Source organism: Brachionichthys hirsutus, chromosome 5, assembly GCF_040956055.1.
Source record: "Brachionichthys hirsutus isolate HB-005 chromosome 5, CSIRO-AGI_Bhir_v1, whole genome shotgun sequence".
Taxonomy (NCBI): Eukaryota; Metazoa; Chordata; class Actinopteri; order Lophiiformes; family Brachionichthyidae; genus Brachionichthys; species Brachionichthys hirsutus.
This window is the reverse complement of record NC_090901.1, coordinates 8246269-8271799: the sequence shown is the minus strand read 5'-3', so window position 1 is coordinate 8271799 and position 25531 is coordinate 8246269. Positions and strand designations below refer to the sequence as shown.

Genomic DNA, 25531 nt, shown 5'->3' with positions numbered 1-25531 from the left:
CTCAGGACGACCTTCGCCAGCATGAAAGTGATATTCTGACGGGATGTGGGCGGAGCCCGGTTCTGGGCGGCCTCAGAGGAAAAGAACTGAAGGTTCCTCTCGCTTTGTTCTGCTCTCAAAGATGGATCCTCCGTGGCATCGCTTGGTGCTGCTCGGCCCAGCGGCAGCACATTCTCTTCTTCTGCCATCTTTTGGGAAATTAGTTCCTTTTTTTTTTGCTAAAGTGTCTTAATAATTACAGTGACATGGAGGTTAATTGCCTAATCTCTATTGCCATAGAGGCATCGGATTGAAATCCCCACACAATCTGTTACAGAAACAGCAGCCAGAAGATCCTGTTACCAGAGGGGACGCTCTGACCCAAATTCTCCTTCCTGGTCCCGTCCAGCAGGTACCGGACGGGGGAGCTCAGGTACGCTGCTCACTCCTGTTCATTTACCACTTTTGATTTAGCACTGGAAATTTGTCCTGCACAAAAGAGGGGTGAGGATATTTGAGCTTTGTAAAATATGGAGTGCCACAATGTCATCCAAGGATGCCGGTTAATGCCTGAATAAAAATAAAAGTGTTAATCTTAATAAATTATGACAAAGAGTCACTTTGTGTTAACAGAGTGTGAAACAGGTTGTGAAACATGAAGGACCCCCATCATCAGCAGGTTCTGCTGGTCCATGAAGAAGAAGGGCTCCTGGAGCTGATGTTATGACTTTTTAAAAGAATATTTATGTTTTTGTAATTAGATTATTAATAACCCTCCTTGTTGCCCTACCTTAGTTTCCCGTTATTAATTCCAGGATTCCCTCGCTTCATCCTGACTTGTCCAAAATGACCTGCTTTCTTTGGTCAGGACTTGTTAATCATTTTCTGTCCAGTTAAATGTCAAAGAACAACAGAATCTGTAAAACAGACATGTGCTCAAGGTCCTCATTAGATATTCAGATGACAGGTCAATATGTCACAAACACATTCACACAAACACCCAGGCGGGGCGGGACCCGCCTGGCCCACAGCGCCACTCTTGATGGATGTCCACCCGCACCCAGAGGTGATGGATGTTGGTGTCACTACGGGTGTTGGGCTGGGAGTGGAGGGGGGGAGGGCGAGGTCACGGTGGGCATTGGTTGGTACTCTGTCCAGGTAAGCTAACAAGATGTGTCCCCCTTCCTCCCCCCTCCCTGGGGCAGTCCAGGGATAATGCCCCCAACCAGAATGAAAGGTCAGCAATCTGTAATTAATAAGAAACAGCAAAGGGACACTGAGGACAGACACTGACCCGACGTCCACAGCTGAACCTGTGCTCACCGGCCTGATGGACCTTTTTATCCTGAGCCGCTAAGGAACGTTTTCCTATGACTGGGGGGAACCTAACTTTACTAAACCTTCTCCCGAACCTCTTCTGCACCTGGTGCACAGCTTCCTATCCAGGTCACAGGTCTATGTTGCGGTTATATCGCGGTTACACTGAGGTTATATTGAGGCACAGCTGAGGTTGCATTGAGGTTACGTTGAGATTATATTGAGGCACAGCTGAGGTTGCATTGAGGTTACGTTGAGGTTATATTGAGGCACCGCTGAGGTTGCATTGAGGCTATGTTGCGGTTATATTGCGGTTACGTTGAGGTTATATTGAAATTGAATTTGCTCTTTATCGATGACTCTACAAATAAATTGTTTTGACTTTGTCATTTTGTTGAACATCCAAAACTTTCAGTGAATAAATTATGCTGATATTACTTTGGATCAAAGCCTTTGTATTTCTGATTTCAGCCATTGTAGCTGTGGTGACTGTAAACTGGTGCATTTATGGTGCAACATTTATTCACTCGTCTGTTTAGGGAAGCAGATGATAGGCAGCGGAAAAGAGATGATAAACAGAGCTGGAGGAGGAGAGAGACGGAGAGTTGACAGAGAAAGTGTTGCACAAAGAATAATCAGTGAAGGTCATTCTGAGGCCGAGCAGCTGACAGCGCTTTTTTAAATAATGAAAAATTGAAAATGAGCAATTTGATTATCCTCTCGTCAGCGGCCTCGATGAAGCATGGAGGACGGCCGGCCTGTTTGCACTTCATTTCATTACAGTAGGGAAAAAAGGAAAGCAAATAAAGTGAGCAGGTCGCCAGTTGAATATCGAAAAGATGACAGCAGCTCAATTCAGAAACAAGAGACATCCTCTCTGGAAGATTGTGGTCTGACCTCAAAGTCAGAGGCACGTTGTTCTAATTTATTATTATTATGAATTAATTCTGCCAACACGATGTTCAGATACCTCAGAGAGAAGAAAACCTTACATTTAACTGAGCCTGATCTACGCTAACCCTTAAACAGATTATACACACGGTTTATAGATAGAAATTAAAACAATTAGAGCTGTGATTGACCAAACTCAAACTTTTCTTTTTTTGATAATGCGCATTTGTCAGCAAATTCTGACCGACATAAAACCTGTTATGTTCAGTAATTTAATCTGCTGTACACACAAATACCCACATTAACCTTAAATACACATATTTGGTTTCATTCATGATTTTTTTTTTGCCCCTTTTACATATTTAAGATACGAAACATGGAAGAGTGTGTGTGTGTGTGGCCTGAGTCTGAGCATCACATGACACCATCCCCCAGGGGCAGCTTGTAACCTGAAGTCTATCCTTCGGGATAGAAAGAGTTGTGTGTTTTTTTAAATCCCGCTTTATTTAGATATTTAGAGTACTAAGTTACTCTCTACGGTTACCACCACCGTTCCAAGAACATTTCCCAGCCATTCGCCACCAGCATGGTTTCTCTTCCATCCAGAGACCCATGGATCATTGTTGAAGGAACAATAGATCGGGGATTCTCCCCATGTCAAAGGAAGACAGCAGACGTAACAGAAACTTCAGCTAATCCTTTGACATTTTCAAAATTGGACCAGTAGCCTGTTGGCAGCGTCTTCAGGGCCGTGAGCGTCATCGCCGTGGACCGCTTCCCTGACCTGACAGCTGCTGCCCAGACCAGTCATCACTAGACGTATCTCCAGGGTTCAGGGCCCGTCGGCCCGCGGGTTCAGGTGCCTTCATGTCCTCTTACGGTCCTGAACCTGCTCCCTCACGCTCCGGTGGAATCAGCTGCTCTACTTGTTATCTGCTTGGACTGCAGTTCTTAAACACTCTCCACTGTCCCAAAGGTTATTTTTGCAGGCTCAGTCGTGTCAGAGCTAATTGAAGGCGTGAGATATGCTAATGAGCCTTTAAGGAGGCTGACAGATATTCAATGTTCATTCCATCATGCAAATGTGGCACAGCTGACTATTGTCCTGCTGTTTATGTATCAGCTAATCAATAATGCATTTGACCTTGTGCTGGTGTCCTGGGAGTCACATGATGGAACCTTCTCAAAACAAAAGATTCACCACACATGAATGAAAAACCCAGTCTAGATTAGGATTATTATCTGTGGATAATAATCAGAGAATGGTTCAGGCTGAAGACCAGACCACCTCACAGAACACCATCAGTGGGCCTTTGTTCTCCTGAATGCTGCCGAGCTCGTCTCATCAATCACCGAGAAGCTTCGAGATCATTTAATTTGCTCTTAGCTCCTCTGGATAGTTTTGGGAACCAACCAGCCAGCGGCTCAATATTCCGACTAAATCACCAGGTTCATTTTCAGAATCCGTCTCATCGCTGCAGGTGAGTGGAGGCGTGGATCACAAATCACTTCCTCCACTCAGCGTCGAGCCCAAACCTCGGGTCGCTATGAAACCCACGGCGGTGCCCAGAAAGTTCGGACCAGCGTAACATTCGGTACGGCTAATATCTCTGCAGCCATTTAACAAAGCGGACTCCTCGCTGCCGGGTCGACGTTCAGCAGACGAGGAGAATCTTCTGCATGGCGGCAGAAGGAGGAGGGAAGGTGCAGCGAGCAGCTCTGAAGCGTTTCGCCTCATTGCTGCTGCAGGCCGCTGCCATTTAGCAGACGGGTGGAGGTCGTCGGAACCATCCTGTAATCCACCGGTCCAGGAACTCGTCGTATTCCTTCTCCCCGCTGTCCTCCTTGAGTCGCTTAACCCTTGTGTTTGGAGTGAAACGGGGGTCCTGCTCCACAGATTAGCTCTTGACGCTATTTATCAAGGGATGACAAATGAGCTGTCCTTCCAGATGCCTGATTATTTGACCTTTATTCCACAGGAGATGGGCAGTTAGCAGAAAGGGGTGGGGGGGGTCCTGATGAAACTAAGTGGAGCCGCTCTCGTATTCGCCGTGTTTGTGAGGGGGCCGTCTGGGTGCCCACATGAACACAAATTAAGAGTGGATTTATAAAGATTGGAGGCCGCCGAGGCGAGGTAATTTAATTTTTCACGTTCTCCATGTAAAAGAGAGTGAGCCGGCATGCCGGTTTCTATTTGAGGCAGAGAGGATGATGAGTAGCACACGTTAACGTCAGGGAGGAAGAGGGGCCCCTTCGGTGGGCTCTGGGTCCAGATCATTACCCTGGCGGGACTGAAGCGCCGCGTTGCTGCTTCTTCTTTCTTCTGCAGCTCATTCCAGGTTTGTCTGGCAGCAGATAGTCATTCCAGGGTAATGGGCCCCAAGCTGAACGGATCTGCTGGTCATCATGAGCCCACATTAAAGCTGCTCATGCGTACAGGCTGCTGCTACCAACACAGAACCAGCAGAACCCAAAGGGAAATCCAGCTCTGCTCAAACTTTCTTTCCATCCATCCACAGATTTAAACTCCAAACCTCCTGGTTCTGAAGGGACAGAACAGCAATAGGGTCAAGCTAAACAACAGGAATACTTGCATGTCCACTGACTTAGGACTTAAAATGAGGGGGGCAGAGACATGGATTTATGGGTAATTAAACTTCTTGTAACTGTGCTTCCAAGTCTGACTAGACTAGACTAGATCTTGAAAGATCCGTGGATCGCTAAGTGTTCTCCCTGTAGCCCACAATTTATTCAAATTAATGGTGACATCATCGGTTTGGCTGCTTCTTATCTAATTGAGACTTTAGTCCAGTTTTTGGGCGGGTGAGGGGAGCAGCTATTTTAACTTAGTCCTGTGGGTTCTGTTGAGTGACGTCAGGACTTCATCAGGGCCTCCGGGGGGGGGGGCCCGGGGCCCCTCTCCGGTCTCTGCAGCAGATTAGGGGATCAGTATGGTGTGAAATGGCTGCGGTGATTGCTCACAGGCTGCCGGGTCTCCGGCCCATTCATAGCCTGTCAGATCCAATCGGACCTGTGGAGATGACCTGACAGGTAGCGACCCCCACCCCCCAATCACCTTCAGCAATAAAAATGGAAGATAATCAGGACTTCTTCATGGAGTTCTGGTGTTCTGTACGTTCTGGGTTTATTCCGTGTTGAGTTCCGGAGTCCGCTCTTCCTGAGCCTGGTCACGAGAACGCTTTTATATTTAAAATGTCCGTCTTTGAAAGAATCACCGACGATCGAACCGCCCCGCCGACGGGACGGACTTTAGGACGGATGTTCCTGGAACCCTGTTTGACCGATCAAATATCACACATCTTCAATAAATGTCATCCCCACTGCTTTTATTCCAACTCTAATGCCGGTAGCGTGAGCATGTGGTGGACAGGAAAGTGGGCCAGCAGCTTTTTTGATGTGGAGTGTAAATATAGCGTCCACCCTCTGCCTAATTGTAGCGGTGGTGTTTTCAGATTGTTGAATCCAGAGATGTATAATTCATCACGCGAATAATCTGGAACAAAACAAACTCCTCTCCGAGCTCCCGAGAGGCCGAGCGTCTAATGAGTTCGCGCCATTAAATATTCATACCTCTGCAAAATATACAGTCACTTCACAGCAACACACACACCATTGTCCAATGCCCCATTAGAAATAATAGCAGGTTCTTAGCGCGCGTGTGTGTGTGTGTGATACTTGTTCAATAACATATTACCCATGATGCTCCAGGTGGGATCAGTTAAAATATCACATGACAAATGTGTTTCTACGGAGTGTAATACATGTATGTTCACGGGGCAGCAGTGGCTCAGTGGGTTGGGCCTCGGGTTGGGAAGACGAGAGTTCATGGGTTTGAGTCCCGCTAATCTAATCAGGTTATAATCTCAGGTTATAACAAGGCGCTGCTGCTCTCACACGACCTTCAGAGGTCAGGAGATGGTTTACAATCTGACAACCATTTCCTACTCACTTCGTGTTTGCTGCTCTCCCCCCGGGACGAGTCAAACTTAAAATAGACGTGTCAATAATTACCAGTGAACTTTACCTACGGCAGTTTTTATCTTCAGCAGCTGTTTGTTCAGGGACGGCTTCATGTTCAATCACTGAGGGGAGAGCGAGGAGGAGGGCTGGTCTTCATCAGGTGGACTCCGGAGCACTCGTCTTATTAGCAGGTCAACAGATTGGCTGAACAAGTAGGGGGGGGGGGGCAGAAGGTAATTACACACAGGTGTCTGCTCCATGATTGGTTAATTAGTGTGATGTCCATCAGCTGCATGCTCACCTTGCAGATAAAGGGTTCCCAGTGAAGCCTGCTGGAAGGTCTCTCTCCACAGCTCCACTAAACGGAATAGTCCAGGGTGCAGATGGAACAACAGCCCCACCATGTGGTCATGTCGTGAAATGTTATATTTAGGTTTACGCGTCATTTTTTTTTTTTTTTAGGACTTTGTCAATGTTAAATTTGTGGTAAAAAAAAATTATGACCATTATTATTCATGATGGGGACGAAACCAAAAAAAAATCCAACTACAATATTTACCTCGGGAAAATGTGGAAAAATAAATTGAAGCAGAACTTAAAGAATGACAGCAGGACAAATTCAGTCAGTGATTCAAAAACATATTTAATTTTCAGTGTCTTGGTATAAAAATCTCACCGGCCTGCAGGCGGCTGGGCTCCTCGCCCGTCGGCTATAACTGTGGTTGTTTCCCAGAAACTCAGCTAAAGTACCAAATCTATTTACACACTACATCCACATCCAAAACTGCTGGAAAAAAAAGTCACCATCACTACCCTGTGAAAAAACCAATCAAAACCAAACACTTTCACCTCAACGCTCAGGTTTAATGCCATCAATTAAAAAATAAAACTCAAACAGAAGAGAAGCCTGAACACAGCTCCTCGTGTGCCGCAGGACTTTCTGACAATACTCTATAAAGTGGTGCATATACATTTTCTGCTTTACAATAAATTAGTACAGGCACATTCTCTTCTCTCCTACAGCTGATTAATTCAGTCCAGGTGGTAAAAAGATGATTCTGTGACGTCTGACAGACTTGAACTCATCACACCACACCAACGAAAACACAACCAGTCCACCAAATTAACTCGCTCCTGGGAAAACTGTGGGCAGCACATTTTTTTGGTTTTGTGTGAACGATGCATTTTGGACTTGAGAGCACCGATATAGATTTTATATAAATATGTACAAATAAAAAACGTAGCTCAGTAAAAAAAACATTTAGGTAAAAAAAAGAAAAGAAAAAGAAACAGACCAAAAGTATTAATGCCAACGACAGCAGCCTCAAGGCTTGAGAGCTCAATAAATTACAAAACGGTAAAAAAGGGAACTGAAATGTTCACTACAGTATGCACGTTTGTTTTTTGTTCCCTCTGGAGAGATAGCACCAGCAGAAAGAGCGACAGCATCAGTGCCAGGGACGACGTGGTTCAGCACCTCCACCTGTATAAATATCCAAACGCGTCCCCAAAAACCGAGGCGCCAATAAATTAGTGTCAGGCCTCGTACACGATATTTACAGGAGCTGCTGCAGTCACGAGCACCATTGATGCACGTCGTCACGGCAACGGGACTGTAGCAGCAGTCTTGCAGCACATTTATGGAGGTCAGAGGTCAAATGGAAACATTCAACAGGTTTACACCCGTGGTGGGGGGGGTCCACAAAGTCCATGTTGGAGTTTTTTTGTATTTTCTTTTTGCACCTGCTAACCAACTTCTTTTCATTGCATAGTTCCTTGATAGAAAAAAAGTGATGGCCATCACAAGCTACAGTATATCCGACGTGAGGGACACTTCCAGCGGTTCCAGTTCGCAGGACGTGGTAAACGTGTGGGGATTTCTGGGTAATGGTGATGCAACACGAAGCACGAAGGGGGTGGGGTTAGGTCCATGACGGCGAACGGCGGTCAACCAGCCGGCTCCAGCTCTCTGCTCTACAGCGTTTTGTGATGCAGGAGGTGCGAGCCTTCGTCAACTGGACTTGGCTGATCGCAGAGGGAGCGGTCTTGGATCTAGGAAGCCATCGCCTGAGGAGAGGAAAGGCCCAGATCCGTTAGTGTGGAACTGCATGGAGAGAAGCTCCAGTGCTCTGAAAATGATCTTTCATGTCGTAAAAACACATTTTAACATAAAACAAATACAACCTGAGTAAAAAAAATAATAAATTAGGATTCATGTCTCCACTCGGCGAGGAGAACGCCCCGCTAACCCAGGAGACCGGACCGAATTATGCTCCAGATTCAAAAGAACATCACGCCACGTTATTGTCACTGTATGCAGCAGTACATCCCACGCGGCCCACCCCAGAGACCCGGCTCGGTCCGGGGGTTTGGCCAACCGAGGAGAAATCCATTTGTCACCCTGACACAAAGTTCCACGTAGTTTTAATACTCGTCATTTCTTTATCATTTAAACACAACTAGAACTAAAAGGATTTAGATATACTTATTTTTCCATTAAAATAGCATGTTCTTCACTTTTCATTGGGCGGATCACAACCACATCCGTGACCCCGGCTGCCGGAGGTCTACTTCTGTGCCCCCTCCATTATTCTACGGCGATAGCGTCTGGTGAGTTCTCACCAGCTGCGCTTGCTGTCGAAGAAGTGGACGAGGAAGAGTTTCTCTGCGGACCTGAGCTGCATCTGCTCTCCGGTTCTGAGGACGTCCCGGAGCGGCCGGGGAAGTTTCACCTCGCTGCGATGACACGTCAACCTCTGTGCTCTGGGGTCCATGATCTGTTAGGACCAAAACACAGAGAGGGGAAGCTGAGTGGAAAGACTCCATGATGACGGCAGAGTGGGAGGAAGGAGCCAGAACTCAGAGACGAAGGCATGGCCCAGTCCGGCCCAAAAACGCACTGCAAGAACCGGACGACTCCACGCCGCTCCGAGCTGGAGGCTTCAGACCGGCTGCAGAGGGCAGATGGGCAGGACACTCAATAAAGCTTCCATCTGTGGGTCCCTCCCCCCAGAACCCTCTAAAGCAGGGGTTCTGGAGGGAGAAACACAAAATACTCCGGAGGGCCGGGCCAAAATAGCATCGTTTTGACAAGCTTGTAAGAGTATATGTTATAATTAAACAATGAGAAATTGAGGTTGCCTTACAAAAAATGTAATTTATTCAATTACATTTCTCAAAACAATGTTAAAATAAACGTGAACGTTTTACCATTTGTGTCTCGTATCAGCGAACATTTTCAGTCACATTCACTCTAAAACACACTTCGAGTTTAATATACTGTTGGAAAGTAATTCTAAGACCGGTGGGTACTTCCCTCCAGTGGTGCTGGTCCGGTTCAGTTTGGAATCATGAATAGCGCGCACCAGCTCTTTGGGTAAAGCGGGTGTAAAAAGAAATAAAACCCACGATGGAGAGACGTTCAGGTTCAGTGATCATCTACGGCAGACGAGTTGATCAGGTGGTTCAAAGCCCCGTCAGGTGTCCCCCCCCGTCGGACTCACCTGATGAGATCTCGGCAGCTTTGGTGAACTCCTTGTTCTCGACGCAGCTCGTCAGACCGCCGTCGTCGTCCACAGTGCTCCGCCGCGCTGCCGGGAGCCGCCCTCTACAGTCGTTGGGCACAACGACGGTGCTTTTAGGGGACAAGAGGAAAGCCGAGTGAGGAACGACGTCCCAGCTTTTCATCAAACGGCTCAGGAGACGTTCCGACTACGTCGTGATGATGAATCACCCTTCACATCTCCGTTGGAGTTCCTGCTTTGGTGCCTAATTGTCATCGTTACACAACAGCATCTTATCTCCACCCGGCTTATCTCGTGTAAAGTCGGCGTGTGGATGGAGTCTCTTCTGCAACGTCAGCGCTACTTTCCACTGTTAGCTTCACCAGTCCTACAGCCCGAGGCGTCCCCCTGACCTCCGCTGGAACGCGACCAACACCGGATCAGAGAACGGACAGCAATGAAGCCACAATCTGGAACTAACGACAACTTCGTCCTCCTGAAGTCACCTTGTGCCACAAAAGACGCTCCCGCTGGAGATGCTGGACTCGGACGCACAGCGCCGCCGAGGCTCCAGCGGACGAGGAGACATCGAGGTGTCATCGTCCCCCGACGCAAAACCGTTAGTGATTCCTGAAGAGGGGGGGGGAACACACAGGTCAGTGTCACGTAGGCCCGGTACTCTGACGGAATCACTTCATAGTGGAACTGGACCTTTGATCCAGGTACCTGTGCCGAGACGTTTGATGGGCGTCTCTTCCTCCTCCTCTTCCTCCTCCTCACCACCATCAGCGCTGCTGCTGCGTCGTCTCTTCTTCGGCAGGAGAAGCGTCTCCAGTCGTGGGATCACTACCGACAGGAAGGTTTTGGCACCCAGGTGTGGCGGCGATGCAGCCGACACCTCTTGGGTCTCGGAGGGTTTCTGGGGGCTGGCGCTCTTGGACTTTCGGAAGATGGCGTTGGCCCGTTGGTTGCAGGAAGCAGAGGTTTTAGCGTGAAGATGGCCGTTAAGGCGCGCTGGGTCTGGGATGTGCTCGTGGGGGGTGTCCCCGAGCACTGAGGTAGACGTGTCGGCATTGCCATCGCTCTCCACTGGAGTTCGGTCCACGCTGGGCTCGGTGGCCTTCAGAATCTGCAACCCCGACTTCCTGGGCGAGGCGTCCAGCTGCACGAGAGACGTTACCAGCTCCAGCCCTGACGGAAGAAAAGCCTCCGAATGGGGTTGAGGTAGGGGCTTCTCCTCCGACTCTGGTACCGGGTCGGGCTCTGGGGCGGGGGGCAAGGGTGTCGGGAGGGACTTCGTCAGGCCGATTTCGCTGCGGACCTCCATGATGACCTTCTTCAGCAGTTTAAGCCTCTTGCTGCGGGACGGACTGTGCCTCATGGCGGCGCTCAGGTCCAGCTTCTCCAGCAGCTCTTTCAACTGATCCTCCAGGGGGGTCTTGCGACGGTAGGCGGGGGTCAGCAGACGGTCCACTGAGATGGAGAGTAAAAGAAGGGCCAGGGAGGAGGACACTTGGTACCGTTACATCTTCAGTACGGCAGCTTTTAATTGATCTTACAACAGCGGCGAACAACCGTGGCAACGTGCCTACGAGAAGCGTAAACGTGAACCTTCAATCTAAGAGCTCGTTTCACATGAATAGAACAGCAAAAGCGTTTTTACAGCCGTGAAGTCTCTCTGAAGTCACGTGAAGCCTGGACGGCTTCTTTTCTTCTTCTTACTGGCTGCCACATTGTAACCAGTAACACGCGACATTAAGCGGCGCAGCCAGCGTGCTCTTTTGTCGAGTGAAGATCCTACACTGCTAAGGCCGATAATATCTGCCGGCTTTCACGGCTGGAAAAAGAAATAGAAATGGAAAGAGAAAGCCTTTACGGTCATTGCGTCGTGGATATAGAACGAGATCAGCGCAGTGACTGATGACGTGTTATCATATATAATAAAGCCCGAAACAAGTTTGAATAATTCAGACTCGACACATCTCCGTTCCGACCTACCATCCTCCCAGGAGAACGGCGGCGGCTCCTCCACCTTCGGGGCTTCGGGTCGATGCAGCCCGCCGGGGAGGTCAAACCCGATTCTGCTGGCCTCTCTCCGGGCCCTGCGGAGGATGACTCCTCCGTGGTCCTGCATTCTCTGAGCCGCCTTGTAGAAAAACGTGTCCTTTGCATTGTACAGCATGCAGTTGGCAATGATGAGGTTGAAGTCCTGCTCAAAGTCCTCCAGGTTCCTGTACGTGTGAGCGTCGATGCGTTTCCTCATGGTGGAGAAGTCCATCGGGCTCTCGATGTGGTCCAGGTAGTCGGGGACCTGCAGCAAGTGGAAGGACGCACGTTGTGATGACTGACAACATCGGAGCTCGGAGTCGAGCCGCTGCTCCTCCGCCCAGACGAGGTGCTGAGGCTGCTGTTTATCTGCGTATCATCACGCCGTGTGTGTGTGTGTGTGTGTGTGTGTGTGTGTGTGTGTGTGAACTGAGTATCTCCCTTTTGCTACCACTTCTGACAGAGCCGTCTGAGACAGAAATGATAGACGCTGTCCTGCAGCATCTGTTTGCTATTCGGACCAAAGACCGTCACAGATATTTCGTACAAGTGTCTGAGATCTGCGTTAACTTGTGGAGAAAGAGCAGAATACATGAAATGGCACCAAACAGCCGATTGCTTGTGAACAGACCTCCTTGACGCCGACGGGCTGGGCGAAGATGCTGTACTGGTCCTTCTCCTGTAGCTGACTGAGCACGGCTCTCAGCAGAATGTTGACGGGGGTCAGCTGGTACTCCAGAACCGACTGCTGCTGCTTCATCTGATGGGACAGCACGGGTCAAGAACTTAGTACGGAAGTGGCAGCGCACGGATGTGACCCGCCGGCAAATAAAAGACAGAACCGTCCCAGTGGCGAAAATCTGAACTCTCAACGCAAATCCAGAATCAACCAGGACGACACAATGAAAGGATTATTCAAGTTATTGTCCGGGGGGGGGGGGGGGGGTGAGGAGAACAGTGACCCTACCTCCTCCCTCTTCAGCTTCTCCCTCTTCCTGATCAGCTCCAAGAGCAGACGCGCTCGCTCCAAGTCATGGCGAAGGCGGTGCCACTCCTTCAGCTGCTCCCTCAGCGCCTGGCTGGTCTCCGCACGGTTCTGCAGCGCACACGGAACACGATTCCAGCGATAAACACAACGTTCAGCTGTCGATAGAGAGCGGCGGCCGTCGCCGGCGCTGACCATCTGCTTGGCTTTGGTCGGCCGAGGGTTGGCCTGCAGCCGGCGGATCAGAGGCACGTTGTTTCTGGACTGCCTCTTCTGCACCCAGTAGCTCAACGCCCGCTCAACGAACGCACGCTTCCTCTGGACCGCCACCTGGTTAAGGATGGCGTCAAAGCTGACCCACAGGGGAATACAGTCAATACATTTTCATCATTTCTCCCGATCTGTATTCAGATACACAAGCTAGCAAGCGCCCCCCGCGATTGTCCCGCTGTGATAAGACTTATCACTGATAGGAATAGTGAGCGGAAACATCCCATAAATGTATGCATGCAGGAAAACCCCAGAAAGGTCTGGGCTCTTGACTCTGTGATCTACAGACTGCCTGCTGAGGTGCATGCTGGGAAACTACTCCAAAATCAAGAGTCAGAAAATGTGTTCAATCAAAGCGAATCGGAGACCTGCATGCTTGAGAACTGATTTTTGAGAAAGGTGCATTGTGGGAGTCGTGGTTGCCGGGCTACCTTGAAACCGTGATCCTGGGCCGACAGCTTGTGGGGACCCCAGGTTCCGGTTCCTGCTCCGCTCTCTTGCTCTTCTTCTTGTGCCAGCACCTGGCCCGGGTCTTCGCCCTCCTGTCGGGCCCCCTGTGGCAGCCTCCGTTTTTGGGATGCGGCTCCTTGTAGATGCCGAGCGAGCGGCAGTCGCAGCCTTCGGGCGTGTGGCTGCAGCAGTAGGCCGTCTTCTTCACGGAGAAGCCGACGGCGCCGGAAGCCGTCAGCTCTTTCACGGGCTCCATCTTCATGCAGAGGCCGGCCTTTTGGGCGCAGCTGACGTGAAAGGCTGCGTAACAGTTGATTCGGTCGCACTGGATGCAGGCCCCCGCCCCTTTCTCCTTGCACAGGTAACAGGTGAGCTTCCAGCGCGCCGCCGGGACATTGCGGACCCCGTCGATGGGCTCGATGAAAACCGTGTCAGAGAAGCCGACCTCGGGCACCCAGAGAGCGCACACCACGTGGCCCCAGCGGCCGTCGTCCGTCTTCTTCAGGGCTCCGCCCCGATTGGGACAGAAGACGCACTCGGCAGGCCGGGGCGGGCACTGCAGGCAGTGGCGGCAAAGCCACTGGCCCTCGGGGACGTGCGGCACGCCGTAGCACTCCTGGTGCACGGCGATGTTGCAGGAGTCACAGAACAGGATGACGTTACTGTCGGCGCCGTCGCCGTCCATGCAGATGCAACAGACGGCGTCCTCGTCCACCGGCGGCTGCGGGTCGCCCTGGCCTTGCGCGGCGGCGTGCGACTCCTTCTCAAAGCGGTCCATGAGGAACTCAAACAGGTTGTGCGACACCCGGCTGACGCCCTCGCTCTTCCTCTTCTCGTTGATCAGCTCCAGCCAGGCGAAGTCCTCCTCGTCCATGTCGTACTCGACCTCCTCGTCCAGCTCCTCCGCCGTCCGCTCCGTGTATTTGTAATACGCGGCCGGCCTCCTCGGCACCACCGGCAGGTTGTACTCGACCGTCCTGACCTTTGGCTCCAGAAGGCCGCCCGCGCCGCCGTGCGTGCCGATGGTGCCGCGCGAGGCCGTGAGCGCCGCTGCGTTCTTCTTCTGCCTGTTGATTTTGAGACGCACGGAGCGGACCAGGACCTGCCGAGGCTTCTCGTTGTTCTCCTTGTTGCTGTTGCACTCCGTGATCTCCTGAGCGGTGGGGTCATCGTCCGCGATGACGTCCATCTTGTCGTAGATGCTGAGGCGGTGCACGCGGCCGTCCACCTCGAGCTCCACGATTCGCTGAGCCTGCGCGTAGGTCAGGGTCTCCCTGTTGGGCGACGGCTTGATGGGAGAGGAGTCTCTCTTCAGCACGGTTGTGCGTTGGTGGCGACTTTTTTTCTTCATTTTGATTTTCTTGTAAAGAGCCTGAAAAGCCAAGAGGTTAAAGGCCAGTGTCAAAGACATCAAGGTCGAGCGTGATTCCAACGCGTGTCCAGAGGAGGAAGCGGCAGATTCGACGATTCTCCCAGCGCTGAATTACAAATTGCCTCGTCAGCACATCGCTGCGTTTCCACCTTGTGATGCGATTAAAATCAACAAACTATTTCATCAAGTAACTATGAGATGAAGCTTTGAATGCAGACCGAACATTCTCCTCTTCAAGATTAAGATCTTTAGCAAAAAAGGTACTGTTTGATATGCAGATCATTATCTTAGAAAAAGACATCCAAAAACAACAACTACTTTTTAGCAGTGAAGTAAAGTAAAGCCACATTCAGCACTTATTCAGTGTTCCAGAACTCCTATTTGAGATGCGAACATAATTCTGATGCCTCCATAACTAACTAACTAACCAACTAACTAACCACTCGACCTACTCCTCATTCCAGCTCTGCCTCTAGATAACCAGAGATCCCAAAGAGAACTCGTATCTGGAGAACAGCAGCTGGTACTCGAACCAGAACCGTCTGGGTCGCTTCTCAACGTGCCGACACGAAGACGAGCCTTCCTTCCGGTGACATCGCTAATGTCTCCTGAACGATTGTTTGCAACGTTTCCTTTATCTTAGTCGGGTTTTTTTTTTTTAGACGTCAGTTGGCGGAGACACCGATTCCGTTTACCGGAGACATGACCTCCACCGCGGGCAGCCTCCGTCAGCCGGTCGGACCACAGGACGGGGTCTGTTAGCCGCGGCTAGCGCTAGCTTCTCCCAACCGAAGCAACGATTCCAGCGACGCGACTGAACCAAACGGGCTTCGACCCAACACCCCATCGGACAGACAGCCTGGCCGTGGCCTCTCCGGAGAGGCGGGAGATTAAACGCATCAGGACTCCCCGTCCGGGCTACCTGCTGCAGGGTTAACCGGACTGGAGGAGGAAATATGGCGACGAGCACAGCAACACAAACGCTGCGACCGGAAAAGGCTCATCGTCCCCGGCAGAAGACAAACTTAGTTAGAACGTGAACCTCGGCGGAGTTGCCGGCTGATACTAAACGCGCCAGAGACAGACAGACAGAAGATAAACTTACCTCGGAGAGTTCACGAATTCAACTTATGAAGCAGCAATGGCGGCGCGGCCTGCGGAGCGAGCTAAGCCCGCACTCAGCCCTACTCGTCCAACGCCGGCTCGAACCGTCCGACTTCGGCGAAGTGTCCGATCGGATTCCAGGGCGATCGAGCCGGTATCGGGCGTTCCGCTCCGGTCGGGATAAGCACGACCGACGGCACCGTTCAGAAGCAGCGGAAGTGGCAGAGCTCTGCGGCCCGAGCTCCTCGTCCCCCAACAACAATGCGGTTGTGTGTGAACCGTACGCCGTTACGTCATCACGTTGAAAGGAAAACCAGGAAGTCGCTCGGCAATGAATATTCATATCATCCATCCGAACTTCCTAAAGAAACAAAGCACTCTTTATTAGTGTGCGTCTACACTTAGATTTAGTGACTGTGCAGAAATGTTAAATGGGCTGCACTTATAAAGCGCTTTACATTCACCCCACATTCGCACTCCAGCAAGCCACTGCCGGGTCCACTCGGGAGCAATTTGGGGTTCAGTGTCTTGCCCAAGGACACGTGGAGAGTCAGAGCCGGGATTCGACCCGCAGACCCATCGGTCACTGGCCGACCTGCTGCTCGACTCAGACACAGTAGCCACTCGTTCACAGAACATAGAAACATAGAAACATAGGACCCTGACAATCTTAACTGCAACACAATGACAGGTTTAATACACAAACCTCCTGACGACACACAATACATGAAAGTTGATACTGTTTACTAAAAACCAGCCAAAGTTTATTCACTCACCCAAATCATGGAATCTGCACGGCTGTTTCACACGTAATGAATGGCTTTAATAAAGAGTCTGTGAGAAAATAGTCCTCGTGAAATCCATAAAAACAAACAATGACATGTACCGGACAACAAGAAGACGCTGTCCCAGCACGGCAAGCTGTTCCCTTCAGCGGGACTCCTCTTCATTCAGATCAGCTGGTGGCTCTCTCTTGACTCTGGTCCAGACATTGGGGCAGATCGCCCTCTCTGGACAGCAGGTTGTTTTTACGAAGGTGGCAAGCTTCCTCGTATGGGGGGCATATGGGTGGCTGGGTGGGCGGGGTGTACTCGTACTGTTTACCTGGCTCCAGCTGAAGAAAGGGAATAGGACGAATAACGGTCACCGACAGTTGGGATTGGGTTTGTCCAATGAAAAAAGAAATACAAATAGAACGACTTCCATCCGCGTAAAACAAGAAACCCTTTCATCCAAAATCCGTTAAACTGTTCTGTCATTTGAAAAAGAATATCCTGAATATTATGGTCAAGTGAAAAATGATGTTTATGTAACGAACGTTCAAAACGAAGACTTCGAGTCAGACAAGGTTTAACCCAACAAACAATGTTTCTGTTTGAGCACCTGTAGAGGATAAGTCCGGTCTGAATCAAAGGCACTGAGATCACCGCATGCCAGGAAGGGAACAATGACGCGATTCGGACCCTCCAACTGGTTAAAGTCCACATCTAGAAGAGAGCAGAGCCCGGATTAAGAACACACCAAGGAGAAGAAAGACAAAGACATGCAGGGAACACACTGTCATGGGATCCAAACGTCAAATGAGGTCACAAGCAAATCTAACGGAGATGAAAGCCGCCTCTGTCTCAGGCAACCTCCAGATGAGGACTGGACGATCACATGGCAGCGTGGTGACAACCTCCGTTAGCACAGTCTACCCTTACACAGCCACAAATGGAACAGCGGTTCTTGTTACCATAGGTATGATCCAGCAGAGGGTTGGACATGTTGGGGATGTAACCGTCAGGAGGAGAGTAATTCTGACACACCGCGAAGGCCTCTGCACACAGACACAAACATTCGGAGTGTCATTTGTCAACAGAATGCTTGCTGTGAATTAACCAGGAAAAATTCACCCATTTGTAGTTCGTTACAATTACATTTGGATAATTTACGTTGCATCAATTGTGTAATTTAATATTGGTTTTATTTTTATTTGTATTGTTAATTGTGGATGATTTATGTACGAAGGACTTTCAACGGAAACAAGACCGCAAGGGCTTTTTTGAAATGCTCCTCTTAGACCGGATGTTTGACGTTATTTGTACTGTAATACATGCTACTGTGTGACTGTACTTGTACTCTAACATTCTATCTAATAAATATATTCATCATCATCATACACTGTGCAGGTCTCAAATTTCACAATTTGTGGCAAATGCTGGCACTGGAGGTCAACCCACAGTACAGAACCCTAACATGATCCGTTCACAAGGCGGGCAGAGGTCCTCGTGCTCGTTCCACGCGGGTGGTCGGCATGGACGGACACTCACCGATGCTGGAGTTCCTGCTGCTGCGAGGCTTGGAGCAGGTCACAGCGGTGAAGAAAACCTTCAGCTGCGAGTACAGCAGAGTCACGTCTTTGCCTCTGAAGATCTGAGGCACACAGGATGGACAGAGAGACAGTGAGAGTGGGCATCATGACTGCAGACGCTTCCACGCAGCCGCACTAATGGCAGAGCTGGAGAGCCATTCATTAGAAACACAGCCACTAGTCCACGCTCTGTGTTTTTGTCTTGAACCAGTGATCCTTCGGTTCTCAACCCACTGAGCCAATGCTGCTCCATTAATGCCTTCACCCAAGATCCAAAGCAAAATAAATCTTCTGTAAAATATTTCAAGATATTTTTTCGACGCAACGCCTTCCAGCTCGTCTTGACGTGAAGTTCATCGCGAATCAACTTCAAGTAAAAAGTCAGTTTTCGGCTAAAGCCTCCAATAAGATGGCTAACCGTCTTTTCAAGTGAATAAGTTCATAATACGCTGCTGTATTATGTGACTAGATTTGAGCCCAATAGCAGATAGAGCTACAAGAGCAAATTTGATGGACTCAGCATCATCAAGACTCTTTTCAAAAGGTAATGTGCAAGTTGAACTCACCTTGGCCACAAACGTACCTCCAGGTTTCAGGACATGAGTCGTGATGTTCAGGGCCTGATAGATAAACAGGCATCAGGATGACGCCACTTGACCGACAGCTTATAAAAACCCACATCTGTACTTACAGCCAAGAGGAGCTGGGCCTGGATGTACTCATCAACATCATGGAGTCCAGTTACTGCAAAGGCGTAAGGGAAATAATGAACACTAATTTAATAATAATGTCTGACATGTGACAAAAAACATTGAAAAAGGAGACGTGAAACTTAAGAGCAGGCGAGGACAGACAGGAAGTGAATGCCTCACCGTCTGGAGCGCCATCACACACCACCAGGTCGGCTGGCTGACCCTCAAAGTGTCGGATTATTTCCTGAGCTGTCGACACCTAAAATGAAACACCGATGTGAGCGACGATGAGAAGCACCAAAAAAATATGAATGATGCCTGGAAATATTGGTCTGCCAAACATCGATCTATTAGCGATATCGAACACTTTGTCATGTCCTAACCTTGGTGATGTCGCCCTGGATCTGAGTGACCCCTGACAGAGGAGCCATGGCCTGCAGGTCTACTGCCACAAGCTTCACCTCCTCAGCCTTCTCCTGCTGCCCTCTAGGTGAAAGATCAAAGCAATTCATAAAAGATGGAACAAAAAAACAGAGCTTTATTCTTGTTTTATGGAATTCATAATCTAGTCATCTGAAATATCTCCAGGTGAATATGAGATTAAAAATAAAACCAAAAAAAGAAAGACCCGAGTTTCCGACTGAGGACCTGACTCCAGCTGCCAGGAGCTGCACAGAGATCTACGGCTCTGTTTACACCTGAGAGAGAGAAAAAAACATTACAAGTCATAAAGACAACCTAAGAGTTTGTTAGAGACAATGTAATGTAATGAAGAGCAACGGACCCTCTGAGAGCCAGACCAAAGAACGCCTCAACCACGCCTTTCATAATAGATTTACAATGTGAGAAGCCGCTGTAGATCTTCTATTCAATCAAGTGGTTCACTCAGTGATGAAAGCCAACTCCATCCTACCTTTTCAAACCGACTATCCAGCTTAGAACCGGTGTGGTGAACAGAGATTCTCACCTGAGAACAGGTTGAACTCCTCGTCCAGCTGCAGCAGCTTGAAGGCGCTCCTCGCTCTCCAGCCCTCCTCTTTGGCCAGACGATAGTAAATGTCCCGTTTGTCCTTGGAGGAACGACCCATCCTGACCTATGACCCCTAAGAAGGAACTACAGAACAAGGAGCCCAACAGCCACACTTACAAATGACTTCTATTCATTCACAGGCTGCTGGTAGGTTCTGTTAACAAACACTGTTATTAAACACTGAATCAGGCGTTAGCCACATTTTTAATATTCAATGAGATCGAGTCAATATTCAAACATTTAGTTCATTCTATAAATTAAATTAAAGAGCGCATTTAAGTGAATCAGAAAATGTCTAAAGTACTATTATATACACTATTATACAGTACAGTATATCATTTAAACAGAGTCGACAGACCTCCGGCGTCCTGTTCCGGTGTTGACAGTGAGGAGGACCCCGCAGGTGGCTGTTCAAAATACGCCTGTTCAAAATGACGCAGAAGATGTGTAATACTAATACCTTAATGTCCGCGGGCTTTATCGCGCAGGCGAGCCGTTTTAAAATACAGCACACGTAAATATCCAACATTTGTATTATTTTAAATATATCTTCGTGTTTAACCACCTCTATGCAGGCATTCGTCTTCACAGGAGGAATATTCAGAGAAAATATCACTTAAGTCTACGGAGCCGATGTTCTTTTCCAGGGCGCATCCTCCATTTTCACCCGGAAGTAAACACACGGTTAGCACAGCAGCATTGCTAACAAAAAACAAAACAAGTTGCTCACTTTCACGGGGTCCCGACTTATAAAGTCGGAATTCCGAAAAAGTATTGCGGAATCCCGACAAACTAAGTCAGGATCCCGAGTAAGTTTCTCGTGATTTTTTTCCTCTCTCATGTCCCCTAAGGGGCTCCGTAGAAGTCCATTTATGATCAGCGTGGGAAAGTTTTCTGTATGACACAAGACACAAAAATAAGACAACTGACCATTTATTAAAAATAGCCACCTAAACAGATGTCAGCAAAAATGTCTTAAAAAAACAATTTATATTATTAAAATAGAAATACCTTGAAATGACTGAAAGTTTACAATAAAGCGAAAGTCAACAAATTACAGTTTATACACAAGTTTTATTTTGAAAAAAAATCCCCTGTAAGAATATTTTCAAAAAGAACTTCAAATGAAAAAACAAAGTTAAAACTCCCTGTAATCATTTTTTAGGGGAAACAAAAGTTAAGAGACAAATAAATAACCACAGGATGAGGAATGTCTCTTCACCAAAATACAAACAGGTCTTTGAAAAGTGAAAATCTTTGCATTGACTGTGCATTGTCATCATGTCAGGCCGTCAATACTGAACATCCAGCGTAAAAAACAATAGATTTAGATCTCTAGAAGAACCTGGGTGGGTTTGAGCAAAGGGGTTCTTTGGGTTAGAACCTGAATCATCCACATCTCCAGCCCAAACACCACATCCTCTGCATCTGGTAATCGTGGCAACGCTCCTCGCATAACTGCATTTAATCTTAAGGCACTCTGAACCAGAAACACTGATCCACTGAACAGAAAGAGGCACTCACTCCTGACTGACAATACGACGCATTCAAACATCACCAGAGGGCATCAAGTCCATGCTACACCCTTTGGTAGCTTCTTCTTTTTGACCAATCAGAGGCTCTCCTGGCTGGAGGAAGATGGTGCGGTAGAAGAGACATCTGTCACGGCCTGAAACATGCCACTTTGGTCCGTCTGCGGACCACCGCTGCCCGCCACCCAGGGGTGGAGAAGGATCTGCTCCAGTGTCGGCCGCTCAGACGGCTGCTGGCGTAGACACCAGCCAATCAGCTGCTCGCACTCTGCAACAGAAACACAAAGAGGTGAAGAACCTCACCGGGAAATGACACCGGTAACAAAGAACACCCCCTAATGCTGTGAAACACCACAGCCACACTAAATTAAAGGCTGAATCCTAGGCAGGGCTGTCCACATACATTTGGCCATTTAGCCTATCAAACAGACGAGCATCATATCGTATGCAGGCGTTTGCTAGCACGATCAATGCATCCAAGTCCACCCGGAACCAAACCCTGAGATGGAAGCGGCGCTGATATCACTGTCTGACCTGAGGAGACCTTCTGGCTGAAGTGGACCCGCCCCCTCAGGATCTCCTCGTCGTGTTCAAAAGGGATGTCCCCGCACACCATGTCGTACAGCAGCACACCCAGAGACCACACGGTAGCTGACCGACCATGGTACCGGCGGAACCGGATCCACTCTGGAGGACTATACACCCGTGTACCTGGAGAAAGGGGGGGCATCAGGTATTGTTTGCGCTCATATATGTTTGTCCTGATCCTCGTCAATAACCCCCCCTCGAGCCTGAACAAGCAACCAAAGTTCAGACAACTGCCCCGACTTTCCCAGCATGCGTCCTAAATAATAATCGTTATCTGGTGACGTCATCATTGGGCAGACAGAGGTGCTACTGCTATCATTAGCTAGCAGAGGAGAGCGTTTGTTGACAAGAGATGCACATTTCAAGCAACAGCCGTTCTGCTCTGTGACTCCCTCCTCCACCTACCCACAGGCGACTGTAGGTGCAATACCGCCACCTTCTGGCAGCAGTAGAGCATTACTACCAGATACAAGAAGAACACAGTCAAAACATGTCATAACTAGAAAAGCACTCGGGGAGCGCAGACCTCCCCCAAGACCGAGATATTGAGGAACACATTTTGAATTTGCATTGACTGCAATCACTGTAATGAAACAACTTCAGTGATCAATGCCCATCCTGATCAATGCCCATCCTTTGGAAGATGCGTCCAAACTTCAAGCATATTCACATTGTTGACTACGAGCTTATTCGTTGATGTTAAAACCCGATTACTGAACATCTCCCTCACCAGTTTAACACTCACCATCAAAATCAGTGTAGGTCATTTCTTTGAGGAGGGCCCCCGAGCCAAAATCGATGAGCTTGATCTGTCCGGTCCCGAGGTCCACCAGCAGGTTCTCGTCCTTAATGTCTCGATGGACAACGCCACAGGTGTAGCAGTGACGCACGGCCTCAAGCACCTGCAGGAAGAAGCCGCGCGCAACCCCTTCGTGCAGAGCACCACGCTCTGTGATGTAATCAAACAAGTCCTGTCCCATCTCCGGACACTCCATGACCATCAGCCAGCCGTCAGCCGCCTCCCACCAGTCCAAGAGGCGCACCACGCCACAGAATGCTCCGCTCACCTTCTTCAGCAGCACAATCTCCAGAGGAACCACTGTGCCACACTGAGAGATGAAAGATAAATCAACGGTTGGACCTTCTAGCCATTGTGTTCTATGAATTAAAAAAAAATAACTAGAAGCTTTGAACTGTAGCACAATGTATTAAAAGGATCAGTTCAAATAATTAAATACCCCCGATTGCATTATTCACAAGTACTTTATCAGACTGCAGCTCTAATGTGGCTTTACGCCGAGCTTCAGCAGCTCTCGGCTGAAAACGAGTCTCACGTCAATGACATCATCTCTTGAATTAGTAATCAATCTGACAGGAAGTTGTTATGCAACAGTTCATCGACATATGAAACCGAGGCGGTTCTCACCAAAGTGCCCCACTCCTTCACCCTGTCACCGGACACGTGCTTTACCGCCACCTGCGAACAAAACTGGCATTAGCAAACAGCATCCGTGCAGTTGTGTGATAAGAATTAGACATTTACGCTCCCCTAAAATTGTATTAAAAAATATAAACAGCAAATATAGAACTTAAATTAACAGCAACACAAATCATCCTTTTGAATAGTTTTACTTATTGGTAGCGCCATAAACACTTTTAAACACGAATCAACTTCCTGTTCCTGAATAGTGTTCAGTAAAACAAGATAATGTTCTCATAGACATAGAGGAACAATAAGCCTCAAAAAGACACGGAGCACATGCTGTCAAGCTACACAGCTGACAGCAGCAACACCGGAAGTAAACACAAGGCTTCCAAAACAGCAACGCCCACAAGTCTTTGTCATGAACGCCAGGTGTAGCATGGCGGACAGGAAGTAAACATTTTGTTAGATGTGTACCGACAACAGTGGAAGCCATGACTTTGAGTTCAGGACAAAGGTGAATTCATCCCTGAATTTAAATTAAACCAGTGGAATAATTATTATATGACCTCGAGTTATTGTGCTTTTACTTTGTAGAGGCCCCGCACCGGAAATGAAGCCGCGTGCCGCGTTTACGTTTGACTGGGAATCACGGCCATGTGCTGGAACCAAAACAACGGATCCACGCTCTTACCGGTTGCCCATCCGCGAGGCGGACGGCCGCGTAGACGGTGCCGAACCCGCCGCTCCCGAGCACCGAACCGAGTCGGTAGAGCTTCTCGAACGGCTGCTTTTCCGTCTTGGCTGAAAGACAGAAGCGAACAATAAATTACGATCGTTCCGTGTGATTCGGACGGGCCAGAGTCTCCGACGCGGCGCCCAAACAACGTTCCGTTGTTACCGTCGGTGCGCAGCACAAACCACCACACAACAACAACAATGCCCCGTTACGGCGCCGGTCGTTTAAAAAAAACGATGGACCGGCGAATGAAAGACGTATCAGACCAGGTGATACCGTTGAGACGGGTTCGATAAGGACTCAACAATCAGGTCACGGGAACAGAACCGGCGCGTCGCGGCTCGCGTCCTTTACCGTGCTGGAGCTTCGCCGGTAGATCCATGTTGGAGGAAATGTGAGAGAACGAGCCCGGCTTCGGGCGCGGCATGCCGCTCCCGGTTCCTCTCTAAAAAAGGTGAACGGAACCGGACAATCTGACCGTAAATCCACGCGACTGGTTCAAAGATGGACGATTGCGCGCCACTGTACCTTCGGCGTGCCACTGCCAATTTACAACGCACAAGTAGATCCCTCCGCTGAAATTGGGAATAACATTGCCCTGTAATTTCTAAAATGTACGTGTGTGTGTGTGTGTGTGTGTGTGTGTGTGTGTGTGAACAGCGTTGCGTCGTTTCTAGAATATTGATGTAGTTAATAGTTTGACGTTACTTACTCAGAGAAGAGTTTAATAAGGAAACACGCGGACTATTTTACGTAGTGGGATTGGCGAAGGGATTTGAACAGGGTCACTCCGGCTGGCCTATTGAATAAACGATGAAACACACTTTGAACAGTATAGCTCCAAATTAAACACGCCGTCAGTTTTCATATAAGCAAAAGCAACAATTACATCTGCAGGATTTACATGACGATTTTAAATGACTACTGTACTCTCTTATCGTCCCGCTCTCAACGTTCTCCACTTCACCCTGTCCTTTGCATCGTCCTCCCCAACACCAGCCACTCTCATGTCCTCCCTCACTCCGTCCATCTATCTTCTCCTGGGTTGACCTCTAGCCCTGTTCCCTGGCAGTTCCATCCTCAGCATCCTTCTACCGATATAGTCCCCGTCTCTCCTCTGGAAACGTCCAAACCATCAAAGTCTGTCCTCTCACCTTGTCTCCAAACCTTCACTGTCCCTCTTATTGTCTAATTTCTAATTCTGTACCTGCAGTCCATTGAACAAATCCCACCAGAGCGCACAACGTTCAGAATCAGAATCAAAGCGCACAATAGC

At 48.9% G+C, this 25531-nt stretch overlaps 3 protein-coding genes across 4 annotated transcripts; all 3 read right to left on the bottom strand.

Annotated features, from left to right (window-relative positions):
* Positions 1 to 8096: 8096 nt before the first annotated feature.
* LOC137893696 (bromodomain-containing protein 1-like) lies at positions 8097 to 15916 on the bottom strand. The gene is made up of 11 exons (XM_068739121.1): positions 15900 to 15916; positions 13404 to 14794; positions 12898 to 13054; positions 12685 to 12813; positions 12349 to 12477; positions 11670 to 11982; positions 10398 to 11144; positions 10178 to 10301; positions 9672 to 9802; positions 8791 to 8945; positions 8097 to 8235 (listed from the first exon to the last, which is right to left on the bottom strand). The coding sequence occupies exons 2-11, from the start codon at positions 14771 to 14773 to the stop codon at positions 8221 to 8223; spliced, it is 3270 nt and encodes a 1089-aa protein (XP_068595222.1). The 5' UTR covers positions 14774 to 14794; positions 15900 to 15916; the 3' UTR covers positions 8097 to 8220.
* A 666-nt stretch (positions 15917 to 16582) lies between these two features.
* On the bottom strand, positions 16583 to 20370 carry ftsj1 (FtsJ RNA 2'-O-methyltransferase 1). 2 transcript variants are annotated; one of them, XM_068739019.1, is made up of 11 exons: positions 20332 to 20370; positions 19911 to 20057; positions 19572 to 19641; positions 19327 to 19429; positions 19124 to 19202; positions 18943 to 18995; positions 18818 to 18871; positions 18211 to 18313; positions 17634 to 17717; positions 17282 to 17385; positions 16583 to 17012 (listed from the first exon to the last, which is right to left on the bottom strand). In XM_068739019.1, exons 2-11 carry the CDS (start codon positions 20029 to 20031, stop codon positions 16854 to 16856), a joined length of 930 nt encoding a protein of 309 aa, XP_068595120.1. In that variant the 5' UTR covers positions 20032 to 20057; positions 20332 to 20370; the 3' UTR covers positions 16583 to 16853. The 2 variants fall into 2 exon arrangements, with proteins under 2 accessions (XP_068595120.1, XP_068595121.1); XM_068739020.1 differs by having other exon boundaries at positions 19911 to 20046; positions 20332 to 20352.
* A 1215-nt stretch (positions 20371 to 21585) lies between these two features.
* Positions 21586 to 24682, bottom strand: LOC137893609 (serine/threonine-protein kinase pim-3-like). Its single transcript, XM_068739021.1, has 6 exons — positions 24610 to 24682; positions 24211 to 24320; positions 23520 to 23570; positions 22839 to 23202; positions 22040 to 22216; positions 21586 to 21773 (listed from the first exon to the last, which is right to left on the bottom strand). The coding sequence occupies exons 1-6, from the start codon at positions 24680 to 24682 to the stop codon at positions 21586 to 21588; spliced, it is 963 nt and encodes a 320-aa protein (XP_068595122.1).
* Positions 24683 to 25531: the final 849 nt, after the last annotated feature.

What these genes read in the sequence shown, in the direction of transcription:
- LOC137893609 (XM_068739021.1), bottom strand. Translation starts at nt 24,682, where the DNA reads ATGCCGCGCCCGAAGCCGGGCTCGTTCTCTCACATTTCCTCCAACATG. An exon ending in GACCTACACTGATTTTGATG is followed by an intron (nt 22,217 to 22,838) that starts GTGAGTGTTAAA and finishes CCCTTTCTCCAG; the next exon opens with GTACACGGGTGTATAGTCCT. An exon ending in CAGCCAGAAGGTCTCCTCAG is followed by an intron (nt 21,774 to 22,039) that starts GTCAGACAGTGA and finishes TTTCTGTTGCAG; the next exon opens with AGTGCGAGCAGCTGATTGGC.
- ftsj1 (XM_068739019.1), bottom strand. Translation starts at nt 20,031, where the DNA reads ATGGGTCGTTCCTCCAAGGACAAACGGGACATTTACTATCGTCTGGCC. An exon ending in TCTGCTGGATCATACCTATG is followed by an intron (nt 17,386 to 17,633) that starts GTAACAAGAACC and finishes GCTCTCTTCTAG; the next exon opens with ATGTGGACTTTAACCAGTTG. An exon ending in ACCGGACTTATCCTCTACAG is followed by an intron (nt 17,013 to 17,281) that starts GTGCTCAAACAG and finishes CCCTTTCTTCAG; the next exon opens with CTGGAGCCAGGTAAACAGTA.
- LOC137893696 (XM_068739121.1), bottom strand. Translation starts at nt 14,773, where the DNA reads ATGAAGAAAAAAAGTCGCCACCAACGCACAACCGTGCTGAAGAGAGAC. An exon ending in CGACCAAAGCCAAGCAGATG is followed by an intron (nt 12,814 to 12,897) that starts GTCAGCGCCGGC and finishes TGTGCGCTGCAG; the next exon opens with AACCGTGCGGAGACCAGCCA. An exon ending in AGCCCGTCGGCGTCAAGGAG is followed by an intron (nt 11,983 to 12,348) that starts GTCTGTTCACAA and finishes CACTTGCTGCAG; the next exon opens with GTCCCCGACTACCTGGACCA.